The sequence below is a fragment of the Hyla sarda genome, chromosome 1 (assembly GCF_029499605.1).
Source record: "Hyla sarda isolate aHylSar1 chromosome 1, aHylSar1.hap1, whole genome shotgun sequence".
NCBI lineage: Eukaryota > Metazoa > Chordata > Amphibia > Anura > Hylidae > Hyla > Hyla sarda.
Genome location: NC_079189.1, coordinates 439,989,229 through 440,006,312, shown reverse-complemented (window position 1 = coordinate 440,006,312; position 17,084 = coordinate 439,989,229). Strand labels below are relative to the sequence as shown.

Genomic DNA, 17,084 nt, shown 5'->3' with positions numbered 1-17,084 from the left:
ATCTCAATGACCTGTGGGTAAGACATGAGAATGAAGAATCACAACTCACATAAAAATGTGTGACACACAAAGCCACACTTAAAATAAAGTAATTCTTCTGAAAAAAAAAAATATATAATAATTGGATTTTAATTTCAGACAGAAAAGTCATTGATACAAATGACATAAATCTTTTTTTTCTTCTTCAAATGACTTCTGCATAGTTCTTGGTAATTGTAAAAAGACCGCAGCCTTGTCCTACACTATCTCTAGGTTGAAGTGCTGAAGATTGATTACTTCAAGTGTTTCTTTCTTCTTGTGAAGCTTCAAAAATTCACTCAAAGCTTGTTCCTATCTGTCATTTATAAGAATATGTTTACCATTCCCTGCTAAAAAAAAATAAAATAATGAATAGCCACCATGGCATTTTAGAGAGGAGTTTTTAACCCTCTAGTCTAGCTTTGAATTACATAAAGATGTGATTGTATACTGTAGACAATTATACATAGGGCATACCATATTCCCTATACATAGATCAACACTCATTTAATTAGCCTTTATATGGCAGGTAGGGCCGCACAAATTATTGCTGGGCCAATTATACTGACCTTAATTTCCATCCTAGATCGGCCACATATCCCCTATTGAACGGAAAGATGTGCAGCTGTTGAACAAGAATTTTTTAACCTTCTAAAACAATGCGATCAGCCAACAGACAAGCAGTTACTTGTTCATCAACTGATCGCTGGGCCTAGTACACAGCACAATATAAGCCTTTTTTGCCATTACTTGTCCATGCAATAGGGCCCTAACACATATGAACCTGGCAAGTCCCCAACTTAGATACTAAACAGCTCCATCTCTGGTGGCTTCCCTCTCATGCCCACTTCATTTCTATTGGATTAAAGTTAGGACCTTGGCCATTTCAAACCTTTAACTTTTTTTTTTCTTTAACCATTCTTTGGTTGAGTGACTTGTGTACTTAGGGTTGTTGCCTTGCCACATAAATCACATTCTCTTGAGATTCAGCTGACTGAGAGATGTCCTCACATTTTCCCTTAGAATTTTCTGGTATCATTAAGAATGCATTGTTCCATTAATGATGGCAGGTGTCATGGCACAGATGTAGCAAAACTGGCCCAAAACATAATACTACAACCACCATGTTTTACAGATAGTATGAGTTTTTTATGCTGGAATGCACTGCTTTCCTTTTGCAGTACAGAACACTTATAATTTAAACTATAAAGCTCTATTTTGGTCTTACCTGTCCACTAAACATTGTTCTAATAACATTCTTGCTTGTCCAGGTGATCTTTAGCAAGATCAGCGGCTTTCTTCTTGCAGTCCTGCCATGTACACCATTGTTGTTTAGTGGTGGACTCAGGAACACAAACATAAGGCATAACTAAAGGTCTTTCTCACATTAGCTAGAAAGGTAACCTTGGGTTCCTCTGTAACCTTGCGGACTATTGTACGCCTTGTCCTTGGTGAGACCTTTGTTGGTTGACCACTGGGAAGAGTAATAATGGTCTGTGGAAGGGTTAATGCTGCATGTCTGGTACAGTCAGTACTAACTTCTCCATATGTGCACTGGCTGTTAGGGGCAGTGGTGCCAAGCTGTGAACTGTAAAAAGATAGCAATCACAAAAACCTGAACAAACTCCTGTAGGTTAAAACAAATCAGTTATAGGTTGTTCTCTAAAGGTTCATCTTCACTAACACTTTTCAATATGTGGCCTGGTGGTGTTTGTAAAGGCCCTTTATATGAGCCAATGTTAATGAATAGAGTCGAGTAAATCGACAGTAAGATTCTAAGAATCTAAATCTAATGAATAAGCTCATTCATTTAGGGCTTGTTCACATCTGCTTTCGTAGCTCCATTTGGTAGCTCTGTCATAGAGTTTGTTCCAGAGACAAACAACGGAGCTGGACAATGTATTGCACAAAAGATGAGTTCCTTTGAGTTTCTTTCTGGTGTCCGTTGTTTTGAAGGAGTTGAGCAAAGAAAAAGAAATTGTCCTGCATTCAGAGCCGGTTTTAGACTAAGTGTGGCCCTAAGAAAAATAAAAAGTGAAAAAAAGCCCCAAATGCTAAAATATCATACCAATAACACAGTCACATGCTATAGTCAGTCATTATTCAAAGACTAACATTACCAATAATACCATTATATAAGGCACAAATAATACCACCACATCAGGAACACTACCATTACTAACAGTCACTAATACCATTAGACTTCTACTAAATAAAACTACTATACCAAGATCAACATTGCCCCCATACAGTGACCATATAGTTGTATACACCAACTCAACCCAGGATTTGTATACCATATAAATGAATTGCAGTTACATGTAGTGACTGACTCACAGGTAACGTCTTCTCTGATTGTTAACTTTGCCTTTTCTTTTCCATCTGGCCCCTCTGCTTTGTCATGCAACATGTCATGCGCAGAATATAAGCAAATATAAGCAAAAAAATGGCTCTAAAGACACGCTCTGTTCCTGCGGATAGGGGATACGTTTTTGTACATGATACTTCTGCTTTTAAACAACATAGCAAAAGTTGAACAGATAAACTTGTATAACTGTAACCATACTGTTTAACTCTCCTTATGTTCAGACTTTTCCACACTTCATTCATATTTTATACTATAACAGTCCATATTTAAACAACTAGCTTTAATTTTTGCATTAGTAAAAAATAATGTATAAAATTATATGAAAATCCACACTGCAAATCTTCTCATGCTTCCAATTCTCAAAAGAGAAATTACAGGTTAATCTAGCATTCATCTCAGTAAATTATGTCTTCCTTTACGTTTTTTTACACATCTTGCTGTAACTTGTCATTTGTTTTCACGCACACATAACACTTCATTTTTTTAGACAGCCTGGAAATTAGATTACTGCTGTTTTAGCTGCAGCTCCTGATCGATTGCTCTGTTATGTCAGTCTATAGCTGCAGGCTGGCAGGGGAGAAGCAGTTTGACACAGTGTTTGGAGCATCTGATCAAAGACAGACCTCTGAAATTTTAGGGCCAGACAGGCTGACACAATTCTTTGCTTCCTCTACATACATTCTGTTACTGTTCTAGCATTAATTGCATATGAGTTTTAGCAGTGTAAGATAAGATACAACTGTTTACTGGGTGTACTAAGGGTTTATTAACAAATTTTGTCCATCGTAGGCTCTTTGCCGGTTATAGCATGCCCAATTTCTATTATCTTTAGGAGGCATTGTTCATTATATGAGGACCCATACATATAATATCTAACTCTACTCATTAGGCATTACAACAGCAGGGGCAAGTATTCAGTTTGCTGCCCTAGCCCTGCCATGTGTGTGTGTATATATTTTACCTCTTACAAAATGAAACTTTATATAAAGCATGAAAGATAAAAAAAAAAATACATAACATTTGTAAGGATCCAAACAAAATGAACAGAAAAAAGCTATTAAAAAGTCCTGAAGAAAATGATACCAATATAAACTGTGGGACATGTTCATATGCCAAATGTATGTAAAGCAATGCCCATTTTCAGTTGCATATTAGTAAATCCAGTGGCTCTGTGGTTGCCTGTTGTGCCCGGCATACCGGCATAGAAATTTCTGCAACTTTGGTGTCATACATCGAGCCAAGTTGCAGGTGACGAGGCTGCGCACCCTGCACGCCCCCTTTATGTAAAGCCGCTTCTCTTCCTAGCTCCTTCCCTCCCCCTTGGTCCAATCAGGGAATTTGTTTGTGCAAAATCTGCGACTCTTGAACTAATACACCAAAGGCGGTGCTTAGATGTTTTCCCGCAATAAACATGCCCCCACACAGCTCCATCAAGAGGAAAATAGGAAAGTTATTCATCTTGGAATGTGGCAACATTATTTTTTAACTTGTTTTTTAATTTCTGAAAAGTTTTTTTATTGTGGTAAAACATAAAAACTATATTAGTTTTGTATCTCTGTAATAATACTGACCCAAAGAATAAAATTATGATGTTATTTTTAGTGATTTGTCAATATAAAATGTGGAAAAAGAAAGAAACAAAAGTGTTAATGTTAATAAGTGATATGAACTCCTAAATGGTTCCTTTAAAAAGTACAGCTTGTCACAAAAAAAAAACAAGCCCCCATATAGATATGTAAAAAAGTGGAAGGGGGCTGATGATATTGAAATTTTCCAATATAATTTATAAAAACTGAAATATAAAGTAAAGCAGTTACTCAGAGTAACCTATCATATTATACCTCTCTTTCCTTTTAAAAATAAAAAGGAAGTTTTTTGATAAGTTGACAAGAGCAACTTTTTATTTGTTTATGTTAAATCTCCCCAATTGTAGCATATCTATATAAACACATATGGCAAGTGCGGCACAGCTCACTCGGTCGCCCCTCCCGCGTCCCGGACAGAACCGGACCTTGGTTCACGTGTAAATGATAAGAAACAGATGTCCAGCGCGGATGTCAAGCAATACGAAATTCTTTTCAGCCATAACGCTAAGTGATGACAGGTGACGCGTTTCGGCCGCAATCAACGGCCTTAGTCTTACAAACATAGAGTGCAAATGGATCTCTCTTATGGAGGAGAAGAGTGGGGATCCGCCCATGGGAAACCATCCCAAGGTTTAACCTATTGTTCTCCTGCACACAACATACATTATAAAAACGCATGAACATGTGAATAGTGACCTAAAATGTAAAACATGAAAAACATGTAAAAAAGATTTTTTGTATACAAATATATTAAAATTTGTAGTTCCTCCAAATTATGTCGGACTCATGTACATATACATGTGTGTAGCAGCACCAGACAATTTTTGTTTTTTCATTACTAAAATTTGCTGGTGGATACCAACTATTTCTCTTTAAATTTATATATATTATTAGGCTGGTGCCGCATCACACATAGGTAAAAAAAACATCTTACTTTATCATAAATCCTGCATATACAATCCATAGAGTGATATTTCAATGTATATCAATCGTATTATATTGATCAACCAGCCAACCTCGATTATATGGGTATAACTAAAAGAGGTATGTAAATTTACAGATTAATCCTAATGTGAGATAACAGAAGGGAAGAGAATTTAATAATGCAGAATTAGATCTTGTCTTAAATTAAGACCGGATGGATTTCTGGTTTGCAATGTTATAATCCAAAACACTTCCCTATCTAATAATTTTTGTTTAATGTTACCTCCTCTCACATTCTGAGTAACCCTTTCAATCCCCTGAAGGCTAAGACCAGAGAAATCACCCTCATGGTTTTCGGCAAAATGCCTACTTACCATGGAAAGATGTCTGGATTGGAAATGGGGTATATCCGACAGATGTTTCCTGATCCTAGCCTTCAGGGGATTGGTGGTACATCCTACATATTGCAACTGGCAAATCTCACATGTCATGAGATATACTACGTTATTCGTGTTGCAATTTATGTATTCTGACATATTGTAAGTTTCTTTTGTTACTGTGGAAAAAAATGTTTTACTATTTTTCATAATCTTACAGCATATGCACTTTTGATGTCCACATTTAAAGTTCCCTTTAGTATTCAACCAAGTGGGTTTCTTTGCTTCCCTGGAACCATACAAACTGGGAGATACACATTGACCTATGGTTTTTGCCCTACGTGACACACATTTATATCCATGTTCAAATGTTTTGATATATTGGTTATTGTTGGCTACCATAGGAATATATTTTTCCACAATTTTGCAGACTTGTTTAAAATTCTGACTATATGTTCTGGAAAAAAATCAATGGTTTGATTTCTTTATTTTTTGTTTGATTTCTAGAAATATTTTTGCCATAAATCAAATCTGTTCTATTTTTATTCCTGGCAATATTTTGTGCTCTGTCCAGAGACCACTTGTGGTACCCCCTTTGTTTTAACCTTTCTGATATGTCTTGAGCCTCCCGTTCAAATATTTCAGGTGTAGAGCTATTCCTTCTGGCCCTGATCATTTCTCCCACTGGCAGGTTTTTTACAACATGGGGGGGATGGCACGATCCTGCCTGCAAAATAGAATTAGTGGCCAAATCCTTACAATAAGTAGACGTGACGACTTTAAAGCCATCCACATCTCCCTTCAACCTTAAATCTAAAAAGCTAACCTCTGATTCATCACTATAAAGTGTGAATCTGAGGTTGCAAGGGTTCAGGTTAAGATATTGGCCAAACTGGTGTATGGTCGGCATAAACGACCCCTCGATAAACAAGAGGTCGTCTATGTACCGACCATACCACAGGATGTGCTCCTTATGTGGGTTCTGCTCAGAGAACAAAAAATTTTTCTCCCACCAGCACATGTAGATGTTTGCCAGGGAAAGCGAGAATTTCGCACCCATAGATGCTCCGGTGATCTGCAGAAAATATTCACCATCAAACATAAAAAAAATTGCGAGTTAGTAAATAATCTACCACCAAAATAATATAATTCTGCAGATCACCGGAGTATGGGGCATAAATAGACAAAAAAACATTTCAAGGCAGTCAGTGCCTCTCTATGTGGGATAACAGAATATAGGGATGTGACATCAGCCGTTATCCATCTCATCCCAGGTTCCCATCGGATGTTGTCCATGGCAACCAGGACATCCCTGGTGTCTTGAAGGAAACCCGGGATGAGAGGGACCAACGGCTGAAGTCTGGAATCTACCCACTCACACAATCTCTCATTGAGTGAGCCAATTCCAGCCACAATTGGCCGCATTGGTGGGGGAAATACATTCTTGTGGACTTTTGGGAGCGAGTGAAATATGGCCATAACCGGGTTAATTACCTCAATATAATCTGCCTCCTTAGAGGTTAAATGGCCTTCACTCACTCCCAAGTCCACAAGAGTGTATAGCTGGGTTTTGAATTGTGGTGTTGGATTAGCTTTTAATAGCTTGTATGTATCAGAATCAGATAAAATATCCATATTTAATTGTTTATACAGTTTGCTGTCCAACACCACAATTCCCCCACCTTTGTCTGCTCCATGGATCACTATCTCCCTAATTTCAGTCAGTTCTTGTAAAGCTTTTTTCTCCTCTTTATTTAAATTATTCTTAACGTGTGGTATATTTTGTGACAGTTTATATAAATCCTTCTCTATGAGGTTTTGAAACTGATCTAAAATAGGGGTACGTGACATTATCGGGTAGAAACTGGGGTTGGGGGTAAGAAAACAAGGATCAACTTGGTTTCTGGACGTGGTTAACTGCTGGAGTTCCGAAAGAGTAGAGAGCTCCGCAAAAGTGAAGCGCTCAACTCTGCCGGAAAACTCTGCTGTACCTGCTGGGAGCTGGGAATTAGCAAAAATGACATTATGTTCAATATTAGCTGCTAATGTATCATTTATATTCAAATTGTCATGTTTAACTACAGGCTCAACCACAAAAAAATCACCAACAGTGCCCAGACATTCGTTCCCTCCCTCCGCCCCCCCTCCCCAAGTCCAAAATTAGTCCTTGGGTAGCTTCCTGCTCCTGTATTTTAATGAAATGTTTGTGGACAGTTATGGAGCGTACAAAGCTATTGATATCTAGCATGGTTTTGTAGAAATCAAATGTACATGATGGAGAGAAAGAAAGTCCCCTGGCCAGTACCTTTAGTTGTTGTTCTGATAAGATCCTGGCCGACAGGTTGAAGACGGGAATGGTGGCTAGTTCTGCTTGGCATTCTGTCGGCGTGTTCTCTTTACGGCCGCGATGCTTACGGCCCCGGCGTCGTTTTTTGCAGATTTTGTTTTACGGTTTTGTGGAACAGGTGATGATGCTGCATCCGGAGTTTGCAGAGCTAACATGTCTGCGGGATCCACTCCTGATACGGATTCCATCTAGGTCTCACTGAAGCTGACTCTTGAAGGTTTAGAGTCCTTATTTTTATTATTATATCTTTTGTTTCTTTGATTTTTTAGTATAGACCTCGAAGTGGATCTTGTAGATTTGCTCTGCGGCCATTCATAAACATAATGTGACTTATAGTCCTGTAGATCGTGAAGGAATTTGCTTTCCTTGGTTTGTGAGATCATCTAATTTGGTAATGTTCCCACTGATCTTGTGGTTCAATTCTTTATAGGTTGAGTGGTGTTCAAATTTTGATATGGATGCTTGGAGTTCTGATATTTTGGATGTGATCTCTTTTAAAGCAGTTTCCTCGTGTTTAACGATTAGTTTGACGAATTTCAGGGATGAGTCCATTCAATAATTCCTCCCATTCTGCTTTGAATTCTTCTGAGAAGATAGTGGTTGGGAACTTTCGCAGTCTCAGTCCCCTGGGAACCATTTCTCTCTCCACATATTTTTTGAGAGTGGAGGAGTCCCACCACAACTTCGTTTCCGAGACCAATGATGTTTCATAAGGATTTTGAGATCCACAGCTTCATCGACATTAGCGTTACCTTTGCTGAAGATTTCTGTGATTCGGCTTTATCGGGCTAGGTGTTCCTGTATAGGTCTGAGGCATAAATCAGCCGTATTCGTTGGCTCTATGTCCGCCTTCTGGGTTGATGGACATGCCATTCCGGGGAGCACGTTGCCTAGTCCAGACATTCCAACACATATGGCAAGTGCGGCACAGCTCACTCGGTCGCCCCTCCCACGTCCCGGACAGAACCGCACCTTGGTTCATGTGTAAATGATAAGAAACAGATGTCCAGCGCAGATGTCAAGCAATACGAAATTCTTTATTCAGCCATAACGCTAAGTGTGATGACAGGTGACGCGTTTCGGCCATAATCAATGGCCTTAGTCTTACAAACATAGAGTGCAAATGGATCTCTTTTATGGAGGAGGAGAGTGGGGATCCACCCATAGGAAACCATCCCAGGGTTTAACCCATTGTTCTCCTGCACACAACATACATTATAAAACGCATGAACATGTGAATAGTGACCAAAAATTTAAAACATGAAAAACATGTAAAAAAGATTTTTTGTATACAAATATATTAAAATTTGTAGTTCCTCCAAATTATGTCGGACTCATGTACATATATATGTGTGTAGCAGCACCAGACAATTTTAGATTTTTCATTAATAAAATTTGCTGGTGGATACCAACTATTTCTCTTTAAATTTATATATATTATTAGGCTGGTGCCGCATCACACATAGGTATAAAAACATCTTACTTTATCATAAATCCTGCATATACAATCCATAGAGTGATATTTCAATGTATATCAATCGTTTTATATTGATCAACCAGCCAACCTCGATTATATGGGTATAACTAAAAGGGGTATGTAAATTTACAGATGAATCCTAATGTGAGATAACAGAATGGAAGAGAATTTAATAATGAAGAATTACATCTTGTCTTAAATTAAGACCGGATGGATTTCTGGTTTGCAATTTTATAATCCAAAACACTTCCCTATCTAATAATGTTTGTTTAATGTTACCTCCTCTCACATTCTGAGTAACCCTTTCAATCCCCTGAAGGCTAAGACCAGAGAAATCACCCTCATGGTTTTCGGCAAAATGCCTACTTGCCATGGAAAGATGTCTGGATTGGAAATATAACTCCTATATAACTCCTCTGCTGTTCAGTTGTCCATATGACTGTTCACAGTACATGGATTAAAAGGAGTATTCGAGCCTTTTGTAAAAAAAAAAAAAAAAAAATGGGTGGGGTGGGTGGAATGGGTTGTAAAATAGAAAAAAAAAACATATTTACCTAGCCCCAGTCCCCTGCAGCTCTCGTTTGGTTCAGCCTGGTATCCTGAACTTCAGTCTTGCTTCTTCTTGCTTCTGAGACAAGCTCAGAGCAGGACCTGCCAATTAAACTAATCGCTAGGCAAGACGGGACACCGTTTGGGCCAGTGATTTATTGAGCTAGCAGGTCCTGCTGAGTGCTCGTCAAGGAACGAGGAAGAAAAGAGTAGACCCACAAGCTCCCCTAGTAGGCAGTAATCCCCTCAGTAGCCAGTTACACCCCCCCCCCCCCTTAGTTGATAGCAATCCTTTTCCCCTTAGCAGAGAGTAATTCCCCCCTCAATAAGCAGTGATCTCCCTCTTAGTAGGTAATAACCCCTACCCCTATTAGAAGGCAGTAATCCCCCTGGTAGCCAGTTATCTCCCATTAGTTGCCAGCAATCCTCTCCTCCTTAGTAGGGAGTATTCCTCCCCCCCTTAATAGGCAGTGATGTCCCTCTTTGTAGGCAATAACCCCTACCGCCATTTGTAGGCAGTAATCCGCCCAATAGTAAATATAATAAAAAACTAACCTGCTCTCCAGAGCAGTAGCAGCTGAACCACCTGCCTGTGACACCACCGCCTGCATCAGGGCAGAGGTCACACTTTAGGCTGCAGCATACATCTTTAGCTGGGGCTTGCTGACCTAGGGTCCAGGACAAGTGTCCTGGATTCCCCAGTGATCAAGTGGATTATAATGTGGGCAGTTGGTCAGATGGCGGTGGCACCCAGGCAGACTTTTCCTCCCCAATAAGGTCATTGGGGGAGATTTATCAAAACCTGTCCAGAGGAAAACTTGCTGAGTTGTGCATAGCAACCAATCAGATCGCTACTTTCATTTTGCAGAGGCCTTGTTAAAAATAAAAGAAGCGATCTGATTGGTTGCTATGGGCAACTCAGTAACTTTTCCTCTGCACAAGTTTTAATAAATCTCGCCCATTGTGCAGAGAGGGGAAGGCGGATCTTTGAGCCACAACTATTGTATGTTATCTATCTACTGCTGTCACCTTTCACTATAATCCTGTCTATCTTGATAAAGAGGGCACTGCTGGGAAGTGATCTGTACAGAATTGGAAGTTAAACCTTAGTTTAAGGTCTAGTGGCCAGAATAGAAACTGCAAAAATTATAAAAAAAAATATGGTTAATATAAAAACTTATTTAAACAATAGGTCATTTTCTGATGTCACAATCCTTTTTAGTGGTATGGAATTCAGATACTGAGTGAAACATGGCTATATAAACAGATGTATCCACAAATCCTATCATATGGACCAAATTTGTAGTAGCACTTTTGGTGAGCTGTTCATCTATCTCTGCTTTATTGATAATACAATTCTTTTATCTAATAGGTGTGGAGCCACCTATCCTCAATTGATGAGTACAGTGGGCATACATCCCACATGTGCCGAGGAAGTCACCAAACTACACATCACAAAGCGTTCAGGCCTGGACCCCACAGTCACTGGTTGCTGAGGTTAATTACCATCTCTGAAAAGAAAGGAACCATCTGTCTGCATGAAAACTGGAGAACTATCAGCATGTTCAGTATCCTTACATATTTATGTCACATTTCCCTGGAATAGATACACTGTAAAAGCCTTTGCCAAAAGTGATTTATGATTATTCTAAGCACTACAGAATGCATTCCTCCTGTGTCGGATATTTCATCAGATGCCAAGGACTTAATAAGACTGACTTGTCCTGTGGTGTAGTCACTCCTTACATCCAGGAGGTGGAACTGCAGACCAGAAGATGTTGGAATCACAGGTACGTAGTGTAAGTGTATCTAGCACCCGTCTGCTACAGAACAAAACAGGACAGGAACTCTTCTATATTTAGAGTTCATTCATCATAAAAGAGTGAGTATAAGTGACAATGAGAAGCCTCTTTACATTTCATCAGTAGAGCAGAAATCATCTAGCACTTCTCTCCTTATGCCAGTCACCCACTGGGTCACACTCATTTGTCTCATCCTATTTACACTCAGTTAAGCTTTTTTTTTTTAAGTTTTAAAATTTTTCAAACTGTCTTGTTTTTCTATCAAATGGTTAAAGTTCAAAAATGCAGGTCACTTTTATCTTCAGCTGTCGGCATGCTTTCACATTTTTGTAGAGAATTTAAACAGTGTAGTCTTGTAGTAGTTATCTGGTCGCTGCATTCACAGAATACTGGTAGTATTTAGCAATGATGCCAAGCACATTGCAACAGTCTTGAGCCATTCGCAGAGTACAGGCTCCAACAAATTATGGCATAGAAGCGGACTGATGATATTGCAATTTTCCAATATAATTTTTTGAAACTGAAATATAAAGTGGATCAAATTAGACCTCTCTTTCACTTAAAGGAAAACTGTCACCAAGTTCACCCACACTAACCCCAATACACTGGGTTATAGTGTGGGTGAACAGGAGTCCATAAATAGGTCACTTATTTATTTTAGGGTTTCTTTCCGCCAAGTTGTTGTCCGCTAAAGTTCAGTAATTTTGGCCTTCACTCGCTCTGAAGACGTGTCCCCCGTCTGCAGCCTTGCTTTGAGTCCCAGAGGAAGGGGCCTTAACCCCCCCCCCCCCACCCTGTCGGCAGAGCGCATGTGCTGAATTTTTTACCCAGCTCCCACGTCCTGATGACGTGAGAGCTGTGTGTTGGGAGAGCGCTATGTGCAGTGTAACTGCGCATGCGCCGGTCCCTCGCTACACCCGGAAGTCGGGAGTAGCGAGACTTCAGAAAGAGGTACTTCCTGATGTAGCAAGTTACACAGTTACACTGCACAGAGCGCTGTCCCAACGCACAGCTCTCACGTCATCAGGACGTAGGAGCTGGGTAAAAAAATCAGCGCATGCGCTCTGCAGAAATTGAATGTGCGAACAAGGTGGCGGGCTATGGCCCCTTCCTCCGGGACCCAAAGCAAGGCTGCTGGCAGGGGACCCGCCTTCAGAAAGCAAGTAAAGACCAAAATTACGGAACTTTAATGGGCGACAACTCGGCGGCAGGAAAACCTAAAAAAGTAAGTGACCTATATATGGACTCCTGTTCACCCACACTATAACCCAGTGTATTGGGTTTAGTGTGGATGAACTTGGTGACCGTTTTCCTTTAAAAATAAAAAGAGTCACATATGTCTATAGCTTTTCCGATGTTCAGTTGTCCACTTGGATCTGTAACTGTGCACAATACATAAACCATGATATTATTTGGATTTTGTAAAAAAAAAAAAAAAAATGAACATGCTACTGTGGTGTAGTGGGGAATGGCTTGGGGGGGAGTAGAAAAAAAAGCACACATTCCTAGCTCTGTTCCCCTGCAGCTCACTTATCTTCTGTCGTCTTCCTGCTTTTGAGGCCAGCTCGGAGCAGGACCTGCCAGCTCAACCAATCATTGCTCAAGACGGAACATCGTTGTGGCCAGTGACCCAGCACGTCCTGCTCTGAACACTTATCTTGGAAGGATAAAGAAGGGGGACTACACAGAATGAATAGGGGCTGCAGGGGATTGGGGGTAAGCAAGTATGCTTTTTTTCTATTTTTTTCCTCTTTAAGGCTATTACTTTTTTAAGCACATATTAGATCATTTCTGGCTCAATCAATTAGCTTATATCATTTTAATATCATCACCCGCTTGTTTACAGCTTGGCATAATGGGTGTATTTGAGGACTGGAATGATGTAACTCTGATTTAATACCAGGAACGATCACATTAACTTTCCATGATTATTTGGCATCTAAATGTGAGGCAGCAAAGTGTTCTCCAGCCATCCATGTGTGTTGAACACAGTAGATCAGTGGCTTGTTGCAAGCTGTATTACATTCTGCCTTTCTATAGATTAATGTCACTTTCTGCAGCTTGCTCAGAAGTCTGTATCATTTCAGTTACTGTACAGGAGGAAACAGATTGAGAACAAAAACACTTTTGGACGTCTGCCTGTAATTTGCGGCTATGCTCCCAAATATTCTTCTAACCCACATCACGCTCCTAGCCACCATCAAAGGCTTACTGTCTCCTTTAGTACAATAAAAAATAACAAAGGACATCCTGAGGAAACCATGTCCTAATATCACTAGCCTGGCCTATCTTCCCCACAAGGAGATCTGAAAAATTACATCTGACATTGAATGTTCCATTAGCCAAGGAGCATGTATAGTCATTTCACAATGCTACTGATATCTGAGCTCATGATCTGCGTGCGTGATTTCCAGGTGGGATTTGGGAGTCCCAGTTCTTACTGTAATGAAAACAAAAGCTTGTACTTTTCACTCACGCCATGAGCTATTTAAAGTGATCCGTTTGCTGCTGATTATCCTCAGCGTGTATATTGGTCAGTTTTACAGACAGATTTTTGACAGATATTTATTTTATTTTTTTGCACATAATTTCCTTACAGGATTATTATTTTTTCTTCCAAATTTTATTAACAAAAAAGGTTAACTGTTTTTACCATCCTTCGGTGGCACAGTTGCTGTTAACCACTATGTTAGCAGCTGTGAGTAAAAAAAAACTCTGATCACAACCATTGCACACGAGCCAAGTCCTGCTGGTGTTGGTACTGTAAGGCTAGGTTCACACTACTGAAATCCCACCTGCAGTTCCGCTTTGAAATCGCAGACAGAAATTCTGCTTACTAAAATGTACATGCGAGTCAGTGGGTTTTCCGTGCACCCATTCACACTTCAGAATTTTTTACGCGGAATTTGCGAGCAAAATTTCCGCTTTCAAATTTTCGCCTGAAGAATGGTGGTGCTCTTTCTTTAGGCGGATTTTTGCAGCAGAATCCCGTTGACTTCAATGGGACTCTCATTTGAAGGCAGACATGGAATGGAGGCAGATTGAAAATAGGCTTTGGAGGTGGAAATTACTCTACCAAACTTTTGCAAGCAGACAGGTGGAATTTCAGTAGTGTGAACCTAGCCTAGGGCTGGGTTCACACTGCAGAATTTCTTTACAGAATTTCCTCTACTTCTATTTTCTATGTGGAAATTCTGCCTGGAATCCTTGTAGAATCAAAGCCTCATTGATGTCAATGAAACTTCCTGACGAGGATTACTTTCAGTGAGGAAATTCTGTTGTGTGAACCCAGCCAAGGGCCCATCCACACTGCTAAATTTTAGCCAGCAGGTTCTGCTGGATGGGATTTTGCTGCTCTGTTCACACTGCTGAATTTCAGCTGCAGAATTTTACAAGCCAAATGGACATCTGCCAAAATAATAAACGTGTTCTTTCTTTGGGTAGAGTCCCCCAGCAGAATCCCATAGAAGTCAACTTGACTTGTATTTCTGTCCAAAATCAGTTATGTCAGCAGAATTACAGTGGAAATTCCCACAAAACATCAATGTTCCACCCATTTTTACACAAAAAACTTTTTCTTGTGTCTTCTCTAGGCATTATCATGCTTTTTGGACCATGGAAAATAGGCATGCAAAAACAAAAAAACATACATTAAACAAGCATAAATAGGAATAAAAGAAAGAATGTAAACCTCAGATATTAGGGTCTCAACATCTAGGGACATTTTGTTGTATAACCTCTTCTCTGCCATTTCTGTTGTCTCTCTGGGTCTCTGTCAGCACTGTGTTTCCTATCCGGTGTGCCTCCAGCTGTTGCAAGACTACAACTTCAGGCATGCTGGGAGTTGTAGTTTTGCCACAGCTAGAGATGTTCTGGTTGGGAAACATTGATATGGACAATGAGAAGTTCAATATTAGAAATTTGGTATGGGTAATGTGTCTAATACTTATATCAGTTATTGCTACTTGTAAGCAGGCCTTTGGTAACATCTTTCACTTATCCTTTCCATTTTAGTGACATCAAGTTTAGGTGCGAATACAGAAAGATTTTTGGCAGAGTGACTGAAGACTTCCAAGGATTGCTGTACAACCACTGCTACCTTAAAGCTGGACATGTTTTTAATACCAAAGTATGTCAAGTGTATGCCTTAGTACAGTGTTTCCCAACCAGGGTGCCTCCAGCTGTTGCAAAACTACAACTCACAGCATTGGAGTTGTAGTTCTGCAACAGCTGGAGACACCCTGGTTGGGAAACACTGCCTTAGTATATAGATACAGGTATACCTTATGGATATATAGTGATGCTATGCATGCTGATGTCTACCTGTTTAGTGCAGGCAACATTGTGGTATCTCCTTTCAGAGATGGTCAAAGTGTTATTAAACCTTCTAGAGTATAAACAGATTTTGATACCAGCGAATGACGGCTTGTGCTTAAACTCATTCTCTGAGATGCACCAGCCAGAGAACCTGCTGGATCCTTTGTAGTAAAAACTTATATATATATCTCAACTGGCTCCAGAAAGTTAAGCAGATTTGTAAATTGTATTAAAAAATCTCAATCCTTCCAATAATTATCAGCTGCTGAAGTTGAGTTTTTCTTTTCTGTCTGACCACAGTGCTCTCTGCTGACACCTCTGCCTGTCTCGGGAACTGCACAGAGTAGAAGAGGATTGCTATGAGGATTTGCTTCTACTCTGGACAGTTCCCGAGACAGGTGTCATCAGAGAGCACTTAGACAGTAAAGAACAACTCAGCTTCAGCAGCTCATAAGTACTGAAAGGATTAAGATTTTTTATAGAAGTAATTTACAAATCTGTTTAACTTTCTGGAGGCAGTTGATATATAAAAAAAAAATTTTCCCTGGATAACCCCTTTAATCTTTGTTACCATCTGATCAATAAATATAACAATAAATGGTTTTGTCTCAGTATTCAGTAAGTGAATTAACTTTTCAAGCCATGGAACGGCTGGCTGTTAACAGAAAGGTCTTTCTGACACAGACAAGTGACATTTACCATTCTTCAATGTCAGGTGGACCTGCAGTGCAGATTGTCCATGAATGACACATAGGGGTTCTTTAAATGGCCAGAGTCCTATGGGAAAATTCAGATTCTCCTCTAGAGGTTGTTGATGAGAATAAGGTTTTCTATATGCACCTTGAAGGGGTTTTACCATAATTCACTTTTCACTGCAAATATATATATATTAGAGTAAATAAAAGTAAATGTGTGCCTCTGGAAAGTAACACAGACATGACCTTATTTCCTTGTCTCTGTCTTCTTTTTATGCTCTCGCCTTTTCATATAAAAATCTGTGTGGTGGGCGGAGCTTCTGAATTGTCACCTGATCTGCTTTGAATTTAATTTCCAGCAATTATTAGTGCAGATTCTTATCCCTGTGCTATATAGTGAGAATCCTCCACCTGGAGAATGTAATCTTCATAATGGTAACGTGCAGCTTCATTTCTACCCAGTGCAGTTCATGGTAAAAATGGCATGTTATCTTTATTTTGTAGTGGCACAGAGGTGAGCAGAGGTACTCCAGCTGCCATGTTAGCTGATTAGGACCCTGCAATCATGCTATGGAGGTCCCCTTCAGCCACCTGAGCTAACCAGCAACTGTATTTTCATCTTTT

General features: G+C 39.7%; 1 protein-coding gene across 5 annotated transcripts in view; it reads left to right on the top strand.

Moving 5' to 3' along the window:
* Window positions 1–16,197, top strand: part of TXNRD2 (thioredoxin reductase 2) — a 131,875-nt gene extending 115,678 nt beyond the window's left edge. For all 5 annotated transcript variants that reach the window (XM_056532412.1, XM_056532388.1, XM_056532393.1 and 2 more), the window contains 2 exons: window positions 11,019–11,436; window positions 15,463–16,197. In XM_056532412.1, the coding sequence (XP_056388387.1) occupies window positions 11,019–11,142 (124 nt within the window). In that variant the 3' untranslated portion in view covers window positions 11,143–11,436; window positions 15,463–16,197. The remainder of the gene's footprint in view (window positions 1–11,018; window positions 11,437–15,462) is intronic.
* Window positions 16,198–17,084: the final 887 nt, after the last annotated feature.